This window comes from Thalassophryne amazonica, chromosome 10 (genome assembly GCF_902500255.1).
Source record: "Thalassophryne amazonica chromosome 10, fThaAma1.1, whole genome shotgun sequence".
NCBI classification, from domain to species: domain Eukaryota; kingdom Metazoa; phylum Chordata; class Actinopteri; order Batrachoidiformes; family Batrachoididae; genus Thalassophryne; species Thalassophryne amazonica.
Genome location: NC_047112.1, coordinates 89008501 through 89025207, shown reverse-complemented (window position 1 = coordinate 89025207; position 16707 = coordinate 89008501). Strand labels below are relative to the sequence as shown.

General features: G+C 38.7%; 2 protein-coding genes across 2 annotated transcripts in view; one reads left to right on the top strand and one right to left on the bottom strand.

Moving 5' to 3' along the window:
• Positions 1–2530: 2530 nt before the first annotated feature.
• ing5a (inhibitor of growth family, member 5a) lies at positions 2531–15334 on the top strand. The gene is made up of 8 exons (XM_034180471.1): positions 2531–2682; positions 5222–5293; positions 5411–5577; positions 7007–7118; positions 7212–7311; positions 12912–13047; positions 13170–13231; positions 14281–15334. Exons 1-8 carry the CDS (start codon positions 2646–2648, stop codon positions 14318–14320), a joined length of 726 nt encoding a protein of 241 aa, XP_034036362.1. The 5' UTR covers positions 2531–2645; the 3' UTR covers positions 14321–15334.
• Positions 15335–15906: 572 nt separating this feature from the next.
• cep19 (centrosomal protein 19) overlaps positions 15907–16707 on the bottom strand; it is a 20602-nt gene continuing 19801 nt past the window's right edge. Inside the window, exons 2-3 of the mRNA XM_034180474.1 lie at positions 16529–16707; positions 15907–16184 (exon numbers count right to left, since the gene is read on the bottom strand). The exon at positions 16529–16707 is cut by the window's right edge and continues 250 nt beyond it. Coding sequence (XP_034036365.1) covers positions 16611–16707 — 97 coding nt within the window. The 3' untranslated portion in view covers positions 15907–16184; positions 16529–16610. The remainder of the gene's footprint in view (positions 16185–16528) is intronic.

Genomic DNA, 16707 nt, shown 5'->3' with positions numbered 1-16707 from the left:
GACAGGCGTGGAAAAACTCACGCATGCGCACGAGGGTTCAAGCATGTCTGACGTAAAAACATATGAATGAAATCCATATAGTTTTTGAAAAAATAAAAAGGACCTATACTTTACGGACAGCCCTTGTGTGTATATATATATATATATATATATATATATATATATGAGAGAGAGAGAGAGAGAGAGATTATATATGTATAAGCCCATTTACTTTTGCTGTGTTGCTTTTAGTTTTTATAGGCTCTTATGACTTTTTAATGTATCTTATGTGCTTTTATTGGACCTTCTATTATTATTCATTCATACATTCATTTTCTGTACTCCCTTTACTCCATTCAGGTGTCATGGGTGGGGACGCTGGGGGATGAGGGGGTGTTGTAGCTATAGAGTCCCTTTACTTGAGCCTATCCCAGTAGTCATAGGTGATGAGTTGGGGTGCATGCTGGACTGGACACCAATCCTAGGGCCACATATAGACAGACAAATACATTCACAAATTAGAGTCACCAATTCACCTAACCTGCATGTTTTTAGAACATGGGGAGAACATGCCAACCACACGCTTAAGCAACCAGGCAATTCCAAGACCTTCTTGCTGTGAGGAAACAGTGCTGACTACTAAGCCACCATGCCACCCTTCTATTATTGTATTTATTTGATTTTTACTAGTTGGGGATTGCTCTAGGTCATGATGCTGATTTTCTATTTATTATTAATGATCATTAGCACCGCTGAGACCTGAGTACACAATTTTGTTATTTCATGTTTTGTATAATTGGAATGACAATAAAGAATCCTTGGACTTTGAATCTTTAATTTCTTGTCATATAAACGACATGTCTACAACTGTAACTCGTGAGTTGTTACTCGATGCTGATGACTCAGTCCTGTTGATGTCAGGCAATGTAGTGACAAAGTTAAGTACAGAACTGGCATCAGTTTGTGAGTATATGACTGGTAGCAAATTCTGTATACATCTCATGAAAACTGAATTACTATTGTTCAGCTCAAAATGAAAACTGGAAAGAGTTAATAAGTTCCATGTGCAGTGCAATGCAGCTGGCAATGGATCCAAAGAACATGAACCATATTTAGATGTGGCTTTGGATCAGTACCTCTCAGGTAATGTAATTGTGAATAACATGGTTTTTAAAAGAATTCATAAACTGAAATTCTTTTTCCATAATTTGAATTTGAAAACAAAGAAATACTAGTGTCAGCTTTGATCAATATCACTTTGATTGTGCTTGCACTTCATAGTGTAGTAGTTTGACTAAAATAAATAAGGCACGACTTCAGGATACCCAGAACAAAAAATCATTAGGCTCAGCTTAGTGTTTCTCCAAGAACACATATTGATTTAAATGAATTTCCGTCAGTTGGATTGTTGCCAGTTAGAATAATGGTTGAACAGCTGAAACTGTCATGTATGTATAGTATCAATAAAAACTCTGCTCGAGAATACCTAAAATGTAATTTCATTCTTAGTTTGTTGTACCTTGAGTGAACAGTTTTGGTGTATATTCCTGCACACTGCCACTTTTGTGGAATAGTCTCCCATTGTCAATTAAAAGGCCCCCATCAAAATGAATATTCAAAAACTAGCGAAAGACTATATATTCAGTAATCTAATTAGTGCTAGTCAATATATATGTATATTATTATTTTTTTATATTTTTAAAATGCATTTTAGCTTTATAATTTAACTGTAACTTCCTGTTAATGAATTATTGTTTATATTTAAATGTTATATTTTATTGTTTTATATTTTTTATTGTAGTCTAATTTTCTGATCAATGAACTATTGTTTCTGCCTGCTGTTCATCTTATGGAAATAAGTGCCATTCTAGGCTGCTTTTGTGTGCTATACTGTATATTGTATTGTCAAATAAACAGCAATCAATCAATCAATCAATCAATCAATCAATCAAACATTCTTGGATCGCATAGAAGTTATTTTGGTGTAGAGGTGGGCGATACCGGGAATTTTGGGATTGATCCAATACCAAGTAAATACAGGCCCAGTATCGCCGATATCAATACCGATACTTTTTCATATTTAAGCTTCATAGATCCAAAGGATCCAAAAGACCTAGGATAGAATTTCGCCAAACATTGTACGTGACAACAAAATACATTATCACAATCAACATTTTTGTTTAAAAGATATCACTCAACACAAAATAAAATCTCCTGAAGTAGAGGGGTGCGCTGCTATGTGTTGTGTGACAGCGCAGTGCTGCTCTTACAGACAGCGAGTAGACTTTGATGAATCTGCGTGCGCAGCAGTCAGTGCGTGCAGGAGAGAAAAAAGATTATCGATCTTTTTACATGAGGATCGTTCAATATCAATACCAGCATTGGTATCGATATTATCGATATTAGGATCGATCCGCCCGCCTCTATTTTGGTGTACTTTGGATTGTTTAACGTCATTCATCAGCTATTAAATATCATTTAATGAAATTCAAACATTAGCTGTTTTGGGTCACTTGAGTATTTTAGGAACACGGAGGTTAAAAAAAATAACAACACTACTACAGTACGCCGATGGGACCTTTGGACGGATAACCCCGTTTGACAAAACAAGCGCACCGGCTGAGTTTGAACGCTAAGGAGGCTAACGCACAGCTAGCTAACCTAAAATGGCGACGGCAATATATTTGGAACATTACCTGGACAGTGAGTATCCACTGAGTTGATTTTAAAGTCTGCTACGCTATTTATTTGATTATACTGAAGACCTTTGTCCCTTTGTTTTGGTATTGACGAAGAACGCTGCTGCGCATGACTAGTTGTCAGGTCGCCTGCTAACTAGTTAGCTTCGCTTTAGGTTAGTTATGTTCTGAACAAATAAAATTATACAATCGTGCCCCAGAAAAACACAATAAGACTCCACCGAGTGAAACTCCACATTATCTGACTGACAGCCCCTCACTGTAGTTGCTTTCGGTTCTGTTTACTATATTATGAAACACCTGATTTTGGAAATGGAACTCAAATCCTGTTTGGGCCAAGTGGAGTTACTGCTGGATGTTTCTGTTTTCATATATTTTTTAAAATGGTATTGTTGAAAACACCACGTGTTAGTTGGACATAACCACGTTTCCCGCAATTACACGTAAGGCGGAGTATCAGAATTACGTCACACATAATGTGAACGAGGGAAAACTGTCAGCGAGGAGCAGAGATATTATGTGGTTTTTATTTTTGATATCATTTTCCTGTGCTGGAAACTGTGTGTAATAGAAAAAGATGCTGAGTAATTAAGTTAGTCCATCTCAACCGACTTTTGAAGAGAATACATCAAAAACAATAGAGCACGTTTGAGGCTGAGTGTGAAGCGACTGGGATGAGGGTCATCACCTTCAACTCTCAGACCTTTCTCCTCTGGAAAAGGGTGGATTGCCCCCTCTGGGTCAGGGGAGCATTAATGCCCCAATTGGAGGAGTTCAAGTATCTCCGTTGTCATGGTCTGATCAGTCCCCTTGCCTTCACTGCGCATGCGTCATTTCAGAGCGGCCGCAGCGCTTAACCAATTATCGTCTTGTTTCCACTTACAATGGACTTTAGAATATGATTTAAGAGGTTTTAATTTTTCATCTCATGGTTATAATATTCACATTATTCCCTTTGATCAGTTTGGGTGTAGAGAGTCAGACGCAGAGAGTGAGACTACGAGCTGGTGTCACGTCTGATCGGTCCCCGTCTTTTATTATGAAATAATGCTGAATTTGTGTGGAAATGATTGTTGTACAAAAGCTTCAGAGGTCTGTTGCAGAGATAAATGATGACTGGAGTGCAGTTTTAAGCAGAAACGAGGTGATAATCGGTGAATCTCTGCTGACACTCCGAAATGACGCATTCGCCCTATTGACGTTATAAATCCCGCAAAACTTCGAAGAGTTCGTCGCGTTGCGAGATCTCAGTAACATTGAGAACTGCATTGAGACGCTCTGATCGAGCTGCACTATAACCGCTGCACAAGGACAACACCATTACCATCGCAACATAAAACTATTTTTATATTGTGCTTAAAACTCTCATGAATATATTCTCTGGGTTTTTAGACGTTGTTATTGCGTTTATTTTATGTAAACATGCGAGAATCACAGGCTGGCTCTCCGTTATTTTCAATGGGAGCTGCTGTGAGCTCCGCTCGCTTCCTGATCATGTCGTTCTGGGGGAAAGTGAAGTTTGCTCTTTAACGTCTTGATTATTGTTCTTTACAACACTGTTTGCCCTCTTTGTTCCAGACTAATATATATAATATGTCTGAAATTCAGTTTGCGTTTATTAAATTCCACGTAGATTAAACGTAGCAGACATGGATTGTTATAATTGTTTTAGCAAATTTTCAGGGTATCATGCAGCAGTATCTTATTAAAGTGACGAAAAGCATAAAAAATTACATTTTTGTAGTATAATATGTATTTACAATTGTCATCATGTGGATTCTCTATGTTGTTTGACTGCAGTGACTCTCTGGTGCAAAAGGGATTATGGGATACGTCAATAGGGCGAATGTGCAGTGAAGGCAGGGGGGACTGATTGAATGGGGGGACTGATCAGACTGTGACACCGGGTCTTTTTTGTGAGTGGGGGTAAGATGGAGTGTGAGATTGACAGACTAACTTTAGCTGCATCTGAGGTCCTGTGGACGCTGTACTGGACTGCCAGGGTTAAAAGTAGCTGAGCCAGAAGTCGAGGCTCTTGATTTACCAGTCAGTTTCTTCTCCTCACTAATGGTCATGAACTTTGGGTAATTACCAAAATAATAAGGTCGTAAATGCAAGCGACAGAGATGAGGTTCCTCTGTTGGGCATCTGGTCTTACACTCTGGGACAGGGTGAGAAGCTTGAATATGCGGAAGGGACTTGGAAGTAGAACTGCTACTTCATTGCATCGAAAGGAGCCAGTTGAGGTGGTTCAGGTATCTAGTGGTTCTTCCTTGTTGTACCTATGAGACTATACCTTGACATTCCAACTGTGAGATACAGTAGTGTGCCAGAAGAACTATCATTACTGCCTTATCCATGATTATTTTTTGTGTCAAATGTGTTTTTGAGAACAAAACAGCCAATGGAGAGCACTCCACTGAGTTACTAATTTGATGAACATATCCTGTGTTTGAGGCAGTGAAACTGTTTGACCTTTAACATCGGGTGAAATGTACAAAAGTAAATGTCTTGATTTCTGTTCCTTTCTGTGTGTTTTATAGGTATTGAGAATCTTCCATGTGAACTACAGAGAAACTTTACTTTGATGCGAGACCTGGACAACAGGACTGAAGGTGTGAACACTTACTTTTTTTAATTTAAAATATCATTCACTATTTATAGTTGTCAGTGTTATTTTTGTGCTTCCATTTTCCTGCATTTATCAACATTACCATATTTATGTTGTACAGAAAAGAAAGGAGAGATTGATAGACTGGCTGACGAGTACATAGCTAATGTGAAAAACTTGGCATCAGAGCAGAGGGTGGAACATCTGCAGAAGATCCAAAATGCCTACAGCAAGTGCAAAGAGTTCAGTGACGACAAAGTCCAGCTTGCTATGCAGACCTACGAAATGGTGGGTCTAAAACACAACATAATTTGTTTATAGGATTGTATAGTAGTGTCTTGAGGTCTGGCATGCTGACCATTTTGGAATTTTAAGTTTCACTGGTTTGTAACTGCGATAGCTCCTGTTAATGACATCATTGACTCAAATCAAAAGCTAGAACCATGATGCTTTGTTTGTAAAAATAGCCATATCAAGACATTTTTTGTAATGATTAACTGTTAAATTCAATATTGTCTCTGATTCACTTTAGAATAGAATAAAATAGTCTTCATTGTCATTGTACATATTACGCATACATACAACGAAACTTGTCCTCTGCATTTAACCCATCCTCATTATAGCTGGACACAATCCAACCACTAAGAGTAGTGACCAGCCACATTCTGGCACCTGGGGACCAACTCAGGATGTAGAGATGCTGCCTTGGTCAGGGGCAGAGAAAGGAACAGACTCTAAATTAGCATGTTTTTGATTGTGAGACAAAACCCACACATCCAAACTCCGCACAGAAAGGACGGGAAGTGATCCCACAACCTTCTTGCTGTGATGCACCAATGCTAGCCACTGGTGCTGCCATTTAAGCAGCACAGTGGCACAGCATGGTATAGAGGAGGATTTTATTTCAACAAAACATTAGAGCTAGGCTTTTATCTCAGATGTTCCTTCTGGCAAATTGTTGCTGAATTTTACGGTCTTCTTTTTAATAAAATCCTCCTCTGTACCACTTCATCATGAAGCTGTATAATTGGGGATACAAAATGCAAAACATGCACTGTGCACAATTTCTCCAATCACAGCCAGAGAAGCCTGTAACTTCATTCTGGGTTGTCTGGGTGTCTTGGCGGCTTTCCTCACTCTTCTCCTTCTTGCACAGTTACTCAGTTTTTGAGAACTGTCTACTCCACAAAGATTTACCATAGAGTGCCATACTGTTTGTTTTTCTTCATAACTGATGTAAATAAAGTCCAAAACATATTCAGTGACTTGAAAATGTGCATGTATCCATCCCCTGATTTGTCTGAAGAAAACTAGCAATGAAACTGGTTATTTTCACGTATTATACCAAAGCGGCCAATTACTTGTGCAACCCACCATCTTGGCTTTTATATTTTTAATTAATTTACGTAAGCCAAGTTGTAGAGATTTACTTTGAGTTTAAGGAACATCATTTTTTTGGTCTTTTTTGTATTTGAAATGGTATAAACAAATTAAAATGTGGGGAATACCAAGGGGGTCGATACTTTTGGAGGGCACTGTATATATTGTTACATCTTTGCTTCAAATTATACAGCCATATGAATTTTAATCCATACCACCCAGCTATAGCTTCTAATAATACATTTTTTTTAAAACATGTATTTTACCATTTTGAAACTTGCATAATTGCTGGTTTATCTAAAGTCAAGGCAAGTAAATTTAAATCTTTTGACTACAGGTGGACAAACACATCCGTAGACTGGATGCAGACCTGGCACGATTTGAGAATGAACTAAAGGAGAAGCTGGAAGTGAGTGGCTATGAAAGTACAGATGGAAGGGGATTAAAGAGTAAGTTGGGCAAAGTTTTATTCCCAAGCCCTGTAGGATGACTGAGAAAAACACATTGATTTTTACTGATGCACACCTGTGAATATATTGAAGAAGGTGAATCCAAGAGTCTGAAAGAGAAACGGGGATCCAGGGGACGAGGAAGAAAAGGCTGTGATGAGGATTCTCCCCGAAAGAAAAAGATGAAAAACAAGTAAGTTGGGAGTGGTACTGCAGCTCAGTAAGGCCAAGTGAACACTAGATTGCATGACAGTCACTCAGATTTTTTATTATTATTATTTAGCAGGATAGTTGTGGAACATTTGTTTTCCCTGATATGATGTTTCCAGAGTGTCTTAAATTTGCTTCTGTTTTTCCAGCCCAGTGTCATTCCAAATCCTCTCTATAGCAAGGCTTTCCATTTTTCTGAGCCATGTGAAGGATTTTCTCTCAAGCTTGTGTAGCGACAAGTGGGGAATTGTAGTTTCCACATGGAAATGTCTGACAATTTTGTGAACACTGGAAATCTGTCAACCACAAGTGTCACTCTGACCATAAGTTCAACAGTAGTGAAACGCAAAAGTAAAATTCCATGAATGTGTTCATACAGAAGCCTAATGGTGCTTTATCGTACACATCAAGTAAACCAGAACGCGGCACATACAGGTGTACCCCATTAAGGGCCCCTTCACACATAGTACGAATGTGGTCAAATTGCGCATGAAGCAGGAATCGTATGCAATATGTGTAAAATCGTAGCTGCCTCCAATGCTTCGTACACCTGTTGCTACAACTCTCCCCAGAACACATGGCGTGCATGTGGTTTGCACGCCGTCCATAGGTGAGGCGCCTCTCATCTGATCACAGAGTGACACCTTGGTCTGTGCGCTGAATGGACAGGGGGCGTGGCTGGCTGTCTCTGTTCCTGGACGTCAAAGCTGCAGAACACGTACGTTTTTTGACGGACACACGCGCGTGTTTGCTTGCTATCCTCATGTGGAAATACAGTAGTGTTCAGAATAATAGTAGTGTTATGTGACTAAAAAGATTAATCCAGGTTTTGAGTATATTTCTTACGGTTACATGGGAAACAAGGTACCAGTAGATTCTCACAAATCCAACAAGACCAAGAATTCATGATATGCACACTCTTAAGGCTATGAAATTGGGCTATTAGTAAAAAAAAAAAAAGTAGAAAAGGGGGTGTTCACAGTAATAGTAGTGTGGCATTCAGTCAGTGAGTTTGTCAGTTTTGTGGAACAAACAGGTGTGAATCAGGTGTCCCCTATTTAAGCACCTGTTGAACATCCTTTTCTCTTTGAAAGCCTGAAGAAAATGGGACGTTCAAGACATTGTTCAGAAGAACAGCGTAGTTTGATTAAAAAGTTGATTAGAGAGGGGAAAACCTATACGCAGGTGCAAAAAATTATAGGCTGTTCATCTACAATGATCTCCATTGCTTTAAAATGGACAAAAAAACAGAGACGCATGGAAGAAAACAGAAAACAACCATCAAAATGGATAGAAGAATAACCAGAATGGCAAAGGCTCACCCATTGATCAGCTCCAGGATGATCAAAGACAGTCTGGAGTTACCTGTAAGTGCTGTGACAGTCAGAAGACGCCTGTGTGAAGCTAATTTATTTGCAAGAATCCTCTGCAAAGTCCCTCTGTTAAATAAGACGTGCAGAAGAGGTTACAATTTGCCAAAGAACACATCAACTGGCCTAAAGAGAAATGGAGGAATATTATGTGGACTGATGAGAGTAAAACTGTTCTTTTTGGGTCCAAGGGCTGCAGACAGTTTGTGAGACGACCCCCAAACTCTGAATTCAAGCCACAGTTCACAGTGAAGATAGTGAAGCATGGTGGTGCAAGCATCATGATATGGACATGTTTCTCCTACTATGGTGTTGGGCCTATATATCACATACCAGGTATCATGGATCAGTTTGGATATGTCAAAATACTTGAAGAGGACATGCCCTTGAAATGGGTATTTCAACAAGACAATGACCCCAAGCACACTAGTTAACGAGCAAAATCTTGGTTCCAAACCAACAAAATGAATGCCTTGCAGATGTGAAGAAATCATGAAAAACTGTAGTTATACAACTAAATACTAGTTTAGTGATTCACAGGATTTCTAAAAAAAACAGTTTGAACATAATAGTTTTGAGTTTGTAGCGTCAACAGCAGATGCTACTATTGTGAACACCCCCTTTTCTACTTTTTCTTACTAATAGCCCAATTTCATAGCCTTAAGAGTGTTCATATCATGAATGCTTGGTCTTGTTGGATTTGTGAGAATCTACTGAATCTACTGGTACCTTGTTTCCCATGTAACAATAAGAAATATACTCAAAACCTGGATTAATCTTTTTAGTCACATAGCACTACTATTATTCTGAACACTACTGTACATAAAAACATATATCTCTTTTGCGACGGGCTGGAGAGTGCCCACGTTGACAGGCTGTTCCAGCTGAAACGGATCGTCAGCTCACGGACATGCAGCAGGAGATTTGAACATCACGTCTGTCTGACAGGAGGACGTGTGTCCTGTGAGCTGCATGTCGCAGGACTTTATGACAAGCCAACAGTGTGTCAAATACAGTACTTTCAGTCACGTATCAGCAGAAATACACTAACAAACGCCGTTTGGTCAGTTATCACGGCGCTTTTTTCTCTTTTTAAAAAAAATACATTTATGTCCTTGTTGATTTCAGGCATTTTTCTTCACCTTTTATAGAACAATGATGGTAGCACAGTGGTAAATTTTCTGGCTGGCAATCAGAGCTTTTGTAAATAGCAGGTTCAAATCACGTGGGTGGCTGGCATGTAATTTATTTATTTATTTTTCACAGCAGCTGCGTGATCTGGTTACACATGCTCCAGCTGCTCAATTTATTTTCATTCATATAGCGCCAAATCACAACAAAGTTGCCTCAAGGCGCTTTACACAAGCAAGGTCTAACCTTACCAACCCCTCACACTGTGTTTCCACTGCGATGGTGTCATGCACGAGCGTGCACAAAACCAGGATCGTTCACGCCTGGCCGTCAGCTCAGTGTTTTCGTGGTTCGCTCATACGAGCTGTTTCGCTGTGATTCGCCCTGATTTGTACTTATTCGTGCTATGTGTGAAGGGGTCCTACTCCCATATGCGTAACTTGCTTTTCAGCTTTACTCACGGTCGATTTGTGGACCTAAAAAAATATAGACTACTGTATAAAGACTCCTGTATGTTTTTGGTCGACCTCATTAACTCGCTGTTTCAGATAAATTGTGGTTTGATTTTGTGGACCCCAACTTGCGCGAGTTAACGAGGTTCACCTGTACCAAGTGTAATTTTGAGCTCAAGCGTTGCCATTTTCACACCCAGCACTTCCATTCTTTAAATGACAAATGCAATACTTGCACTCATCTGTGTGCCCATGGATGTGCTGTTCTTAAAATAAGGTGTGTTCAGGTGCAGTGCTGGTACATTAGTGTTGCTAGGCAGCAGAAAGCATTTGAACCACACAACGCCTGGCCTGCTCAGTGTTTGGGTGCTGTTTTTCTGCTATTTATAAGCCATGATATTCAGATAGGCTTATGTAATGCCTATCTGAATAGTGAATAAAAGTAAATACAAATGGGGGGGGAATACAGTATTTAAAGTCTGCTTTAAAAGTCACAGGATGGATTGATTGTAGCGCATCCATCATGAATGACTAAAAAACAAGAATTGGCTGCACGAGTTTGAATTATGTGGATTATATTTACTTTTTAATCTCATTACACACATTTTAAGCAAGCTATTGGTAGTTACCAGGTGTCTTTAAAACAGATGGTAAAGTTTGTAGCCAAAAATATTCAGCAGCTACATCCTTTAAACACTTATCCTCAGGGGGGAGGAAAAACAAAAGTTGTTTCTGTGTCTGTTGCTGTAATTGAAGGATAGAGCTATGGAAGACCGCTCTCTTGTCAGAAAGGTGGCGCTGTCTGCCACACACTGCCGCTCAGCAGGCGTCTCTCTCAACAGCAAGTAGGACTCCAGATGAAATGTGTTGGTTTTGTCCTACATTTTAATTCCAGGTGGGAATTTATATGTATAAAAGTCATGGAACTGTAGGAATTTGAGGATGTTTGATGTTAAACTCCAACCATGTACACTCAACAAAAATATAAATGCAACACTTTTGGTTTTGCTCCCATTTTGTATGAGATGAACTCAAAGATCTAAAACTTTTTCCACATACACAATATCACCATTTCCCTCAAATATTGTTCACAAACCAGTCGAAATCTGTGATAGTGGGCACTTCTCCTTTGCTGAGATAATCCATCCCACCTCACAGGTGTGCCATATCAAGATACTGATTAGACACCATGATTAGTGCACAGGTGTGCCTTAGACTGCCCACAATAAAAGGCCACTCTGAAAGGTACAGTTTTATCACACAGCACAATGCCACAGATGTCGCAAGATTTGAGGGAGCGTGCAATTGGCATGCTGACAGCAGGAATGTCAACCAGAGCTGTTGCTCGTGTATTGAATGTTCATTTCTCTACCATAAGCCGTCTCCAAAGGCGTTTCAGAGAATTTGGCAGTACATCCAACCAGCCTCACAACCACAGACCACATGTAACCACACCAGCCCAGGACCTCCACATCCAGCATGTTCACCTCCAAGATCGTCTGAGACCAGCCACTCGGACAGCTGCTGAAACAATCGGTTTGCATAACCAAAGAATTTCTGCACAAACTGTCAGAAACCGTCTCAGGGAAGCTCATCTGCATGCTCGTCATCCTCATTGGGGTCTCGACCTGACTCCAGTTCGTCGTCGTAACCGACTTGAGTGGGCAAATGCTCACATTCGCTGGCGTTTGGCACGTTGGAGAGGTGTTCTCTTCACGGATGATGCGAAGGAGATGTGTTGCACTGCATGAGGCAAATGGTGGTCACACCAGATACTGACTGGTATCCCCCCCCAATAAAACAAAACTGCACCTTTCAGAGTGGCCTTTTATTGTGGGCAGTCTAAGGCACACCTGTGCACTAATCATGGTGTCTAATCAGCATCTTGATATGGCACACCTGTGAGGTGGGATGGATTATCTCAGCGAAGGAGAAGTGCTCACTATCACAGATTTCGACTGGTTTGTGAACAATATTTGAGGGAAATGGTGATATTGTGTATGTGGAAAAAGTTTTAGATCTTTGAGTTCGTCTCATACAAAATGGGAGCAAAACCAAAAGTGTTGCGTTTATATTTTTGTTGAGTATAAGTAAGTCCCTTCCGCTGCTCCCTTGTTTGCACTCGGTGTTGCCACAGCAAATCCAAGGTGGATCTGCATGTTGATTTGGCACAGGTTTTACGCCGGCTGCCCTTCCTGACGCAACTCCACATTACATGGAGAAATGTGGCAGGGGTGGGATTTGAACCCAGAACCTTCCGAACTGAAACCAAGCACATTAACCACTTGGCCACCACCCCTGCTGTTAAACTCCAACCATGTGTAGCTATAAAATGTAGATTTTAAAAAAAGCTTGCACAACGTGACAATTTTGGGTAGACAGGCTGAAAAAGAACAGTGAAATCTTTAATTCTGAGTGCTGCACAGCTGTTAAACCAACTTACTTGTTCATAGGGCACCATTTATGTTAAATTGACTGGATTTATTTTTGAACAGCAGTAGTCAGTGTTACTGCCTGCAGTTACACTGTACCCTGTTTGTCACTCTGCCACTTCATTCAGACTGTAGAGGAGGTATATTAGTCCCGTTTGAATTGATAACTGTGCTCTGAATGTGTTGTTACAATTTTAGCACAGACTTGGGTGACGCTCTCCTGCCAATGCAACCGTCAGACGTTTTGGATATGCCCGTGGATCCCAATGAGCCGACATACTGCCTGTGCCACCAAGTGTCGTACGGAGAAATGATTGGATGTGACAATCCTGATGTAGGTTTTCATGTCACTTTTGCACTGATAAAACTAAATATGTTTAGTTAACTTATTCAGCACCTGAATGAATACTTTATTTTTCCAAATGCCAATTGTGTTTTTCATCTCTTTACCTTCAGTGTCCAATTGAGTGGTTTCACTTTGCTTGTGTTGATCTCACCACAAAACCTAAAGGGAAATGGTAAGAGCCTTTAGTTGTTTGTATAAGAAATGTGTGAGCCTGTTTATGCAAGTATCATAGCCAGCTTCCAACAAGCTGCCATGACAATAAGTGGTCTACAACACGAACATCTATCAATTTTTGAAAATGAATTTAAATTTTCAATAGAAGTGTTTTGAAATTTTGAGATTGATTTTGTACCTTTTGGTGCAGACAGAACTGAGATCACTGTTCTTGGAATTTCATATTCAGGTTACAGTCGGTACAATGTCTATGTGAGCACAAATGATGAGCACAAATGTTGCTTGTGAAGACCTCAGGCACTCAAAAGTACAGCAACATCAAATATCATGTAAAAAAAAACTTTTATACCCCTCAAAACAAAAATTTGGCGGGTATATAGGAATAATCCTATCCATTTGTCCGTGTATTTTGTAAGCATGACTCCAGCGAAACCATATTTATATATATATATACATACATACACACACACACGACCGTGTGCTGTCTTCAAGGGCAGATAATTAGTTGTTTTTAAATCAAATTTGTTTGCAAGTACAGATGTTGATCACTTAATTCTGCCATTTCATTTAATAAAAGATTTACAAGTATCAATAATATGTAACACGTACAAACTAGTAGAATGCAAGAGTGGGGGGATCATTTGCGAGCTTGATCACAGGTCTCTGCTTTATTTGAACATGCATTTAAGGTTGAAAAATAAAACAGCCCTCTTTTTACACTAGTGTGAACAGATGTACTTTTGTTTATGGGTTGCCATAGCCTCTATTGATCTAAACCACAACTTATTTAAGTTTGACATTTCCTTTTCTTCTTTAGTCATTTCTTATTGCCTGTAGTTTATGACCAGTGTGTTCATTCATATTCTACAAAACATTTTGGTTAGTTTTGCCACTTATTACAATAAACTATTAAATAATGACTGATCAATAATAATGTAATCAATTGATGTTTGTTTTTTTTGTTGTTGTTTTGTTTTTTTGACATATGAAAGCTATGGAATGAAATTACAGATACCATTTCTCTCTCTCTCTCTCATACATTCTTAGGTTTTGTCCGAGATGCACCCAAGACAGGAAGAAAAAATAAAGCTTCCTATTTTCATAAATACTTATTAATATGTGTATGTTTGGTGTAGTTTAAAAGTGTAATATATATTTCAAATTCTATAACTCTCCACAGATAGTGTGGATCATACAGCTTTTATTTAAAGGCCAAATCTGGATCTGGAGTATAGCTACACTTGTGACACCACTATTCCCTCCTATTGTTTTTGTTTATGTTATTGGATGTTTGTCTTTCTTCATTTGTTTCCACAATAATTGCCGTTTGTTAATTGTCAACACTGGGGAAACTGGTCTGAGCAGCAGGGTGAAGGTGGAATCAGGAAGCTGCTCAGACTATTACTGATGAGAAAAGTCATTCTCTTCCAGCATTTGTTTGTAGTTAGAAGATGCTCTGAATATGAGAAATATGAATTTAGTATACTTGAACTGTCACTTTTATAAAGAAATATTTTTAAATAAATCAACAGCCTGCTGAAAATTTTAAGTCTTTACCAAAATTGTGATGTTAAAGGAATTGTCTAATTTTTGTTGCCTACCTCCTTAGGAAATTTATCAGCACTGTATAAATGACTGCAAATTTGTTTTAATTAGCTCATACCAAACAAATCAGTATGAATCCATTCTGATTTCTCACAACCTTGCGACATTGTTGAATGTATTGTGGTACTTATGATCAGTCATTGTCTTCATGAGCAGAATGAGGTATTTAAGCACTTTGATGACATTTCCCCAGAAGAGGTTTCATACTGCAAGCTTGGTTTTATGATATAGTTTATCTAAAATGTTGAAATATATCCTGACTTCAGATGTATGGAAATATATTTTGTATATCAAACTATATTTTGTGGACACTTTTTCCCACCCCAAAAGATATAGTGATTATACTGCGTACTGTTTGGTGGACACTCAAATTTAATCATTTTAGTGTCATCTTCCATATTCAACTGTAAATATCACTCATTCAAGTGTAAGCCACATGGGGCCAAAATGTTTGTTTTGTAACCTACAGCATTTTATATATATATATATATATATATATATATATATATATATATATATATATATAAAAATATAAATAAATAAATATTCACACTGATTCCTGTATCTGTTTATTATTTTACTTGGAGCTTTCAAATATATATAGTTCACTTAGAAATAAAAGGCAGAGTATTATTATCACTGTAGTACAAATAACATAAATGTTCTCCTTTTTGCCCAAGTAGTTTTGTAGTAGATAAAATGCTGTTCCCCAAACAGTGGAATACAGCACTTAGTTATTAAACAAAACCAAAATTACAGTGGAACCTCGGTTTTCGAATGACTCTCTATATGAACAAATCAGTTCACAAACATATTTTTTTTTTAAACAAAAAAAAATGCATCACTTTTCGAACAAAGTCTTGGAGCACGAACACCTCCATCGTAGTAGGTGGCGGTAATGCACCGTGTTTGGTTTGCAATCCGCCAATAAACTCAAAAGAAGAAGAAGCAAGAAAGTCATTGTTCAGGTGTTTATGAAATCATATTTTTAGGGACTTTCAGTTTCTTGATGATCTCATGGTCTCTTCTGTACAGGTAAGATGAAATTAAATTGTCTATTTTATATTATAATTACTGTACAGTATTTTGTATAAGATACTACGCATATTGGTTGTATTTTGTCTGCCTTTTATGCATGAAATGCTGTTAAAGATTTAAAAAAAAACTTTTTATGGCTAGGAATGGATTAATCCATGTTACATTGTTTCTTATGGGAAAATTGGTTTTGGTTTAAGAACTCAGTTTAACGATATTTAATAACTAATTAAGTTCTAAAACAAAGGTTCCACTATATTTAGATATGTACCACAGTTCCCTGAAAACAATGGTCCACTTCGTCTATAGACCTCAGTGTTTTTAAGAGAGGTCTGTGTTCAGTGAGAACTCACTATCTTTAACCGCTTACTCCAAATAAGGGTCATGGGGTGCTGGAGCCTATCCCATCAGTCACAGGGTGTGATGTGAGGTTCACCTTGGAGAGGATGCCAGTCTGTCGCAGGGCCACATATAGACAAACACCGACACCCGCACGCACACCTATGGACAATTTAAAGTTTCCAATCCATCTAACCTGCATGTCTTTGGATGTGGGAGGAAGTCTGAGCACCCGGAGGGAACTGGAGGGAACAAACATGGGGAGAAAATGTAAACTCTACACAAAAAGGACATAGGTTGGAATCGATCCCATGACCTTGTTGCTGTGAGGCAACAGAGCTAACTAAAGTCAAATGTCCACTCATGGAGGATCTGTGAGGAGAGACCAGCAGTTTGTTTTAAAACCCATCATCAGACTCTTCATCCCAGCTGCACTTTTCCTGAGTGATTTTACTGAAATCCACTTCCAGGTCATAAATGAAGTCAGGATCATCT

Coding starts and splice junctions, on each gene's coding strand:
- ing5a (XM_034180471.1), top strand. CDS start 2,646: ATGGCGACGGCAATATATTTGGAACATTACCTGGACA. Junction 5,578..7,006: donor CTATGCAGACCTACGAAATG/GTGGGTCTAAAA, acceptor TTTTGACTACAG/GTGGACAAACACATCCGTAG. Junction 7,312..12,911: donor AAGAAAAAGATGAAAAACAA/GTAAGTTGGGAG, acceptor TTACAATTTTAG/CACAGACTTGGGTGACGCTC.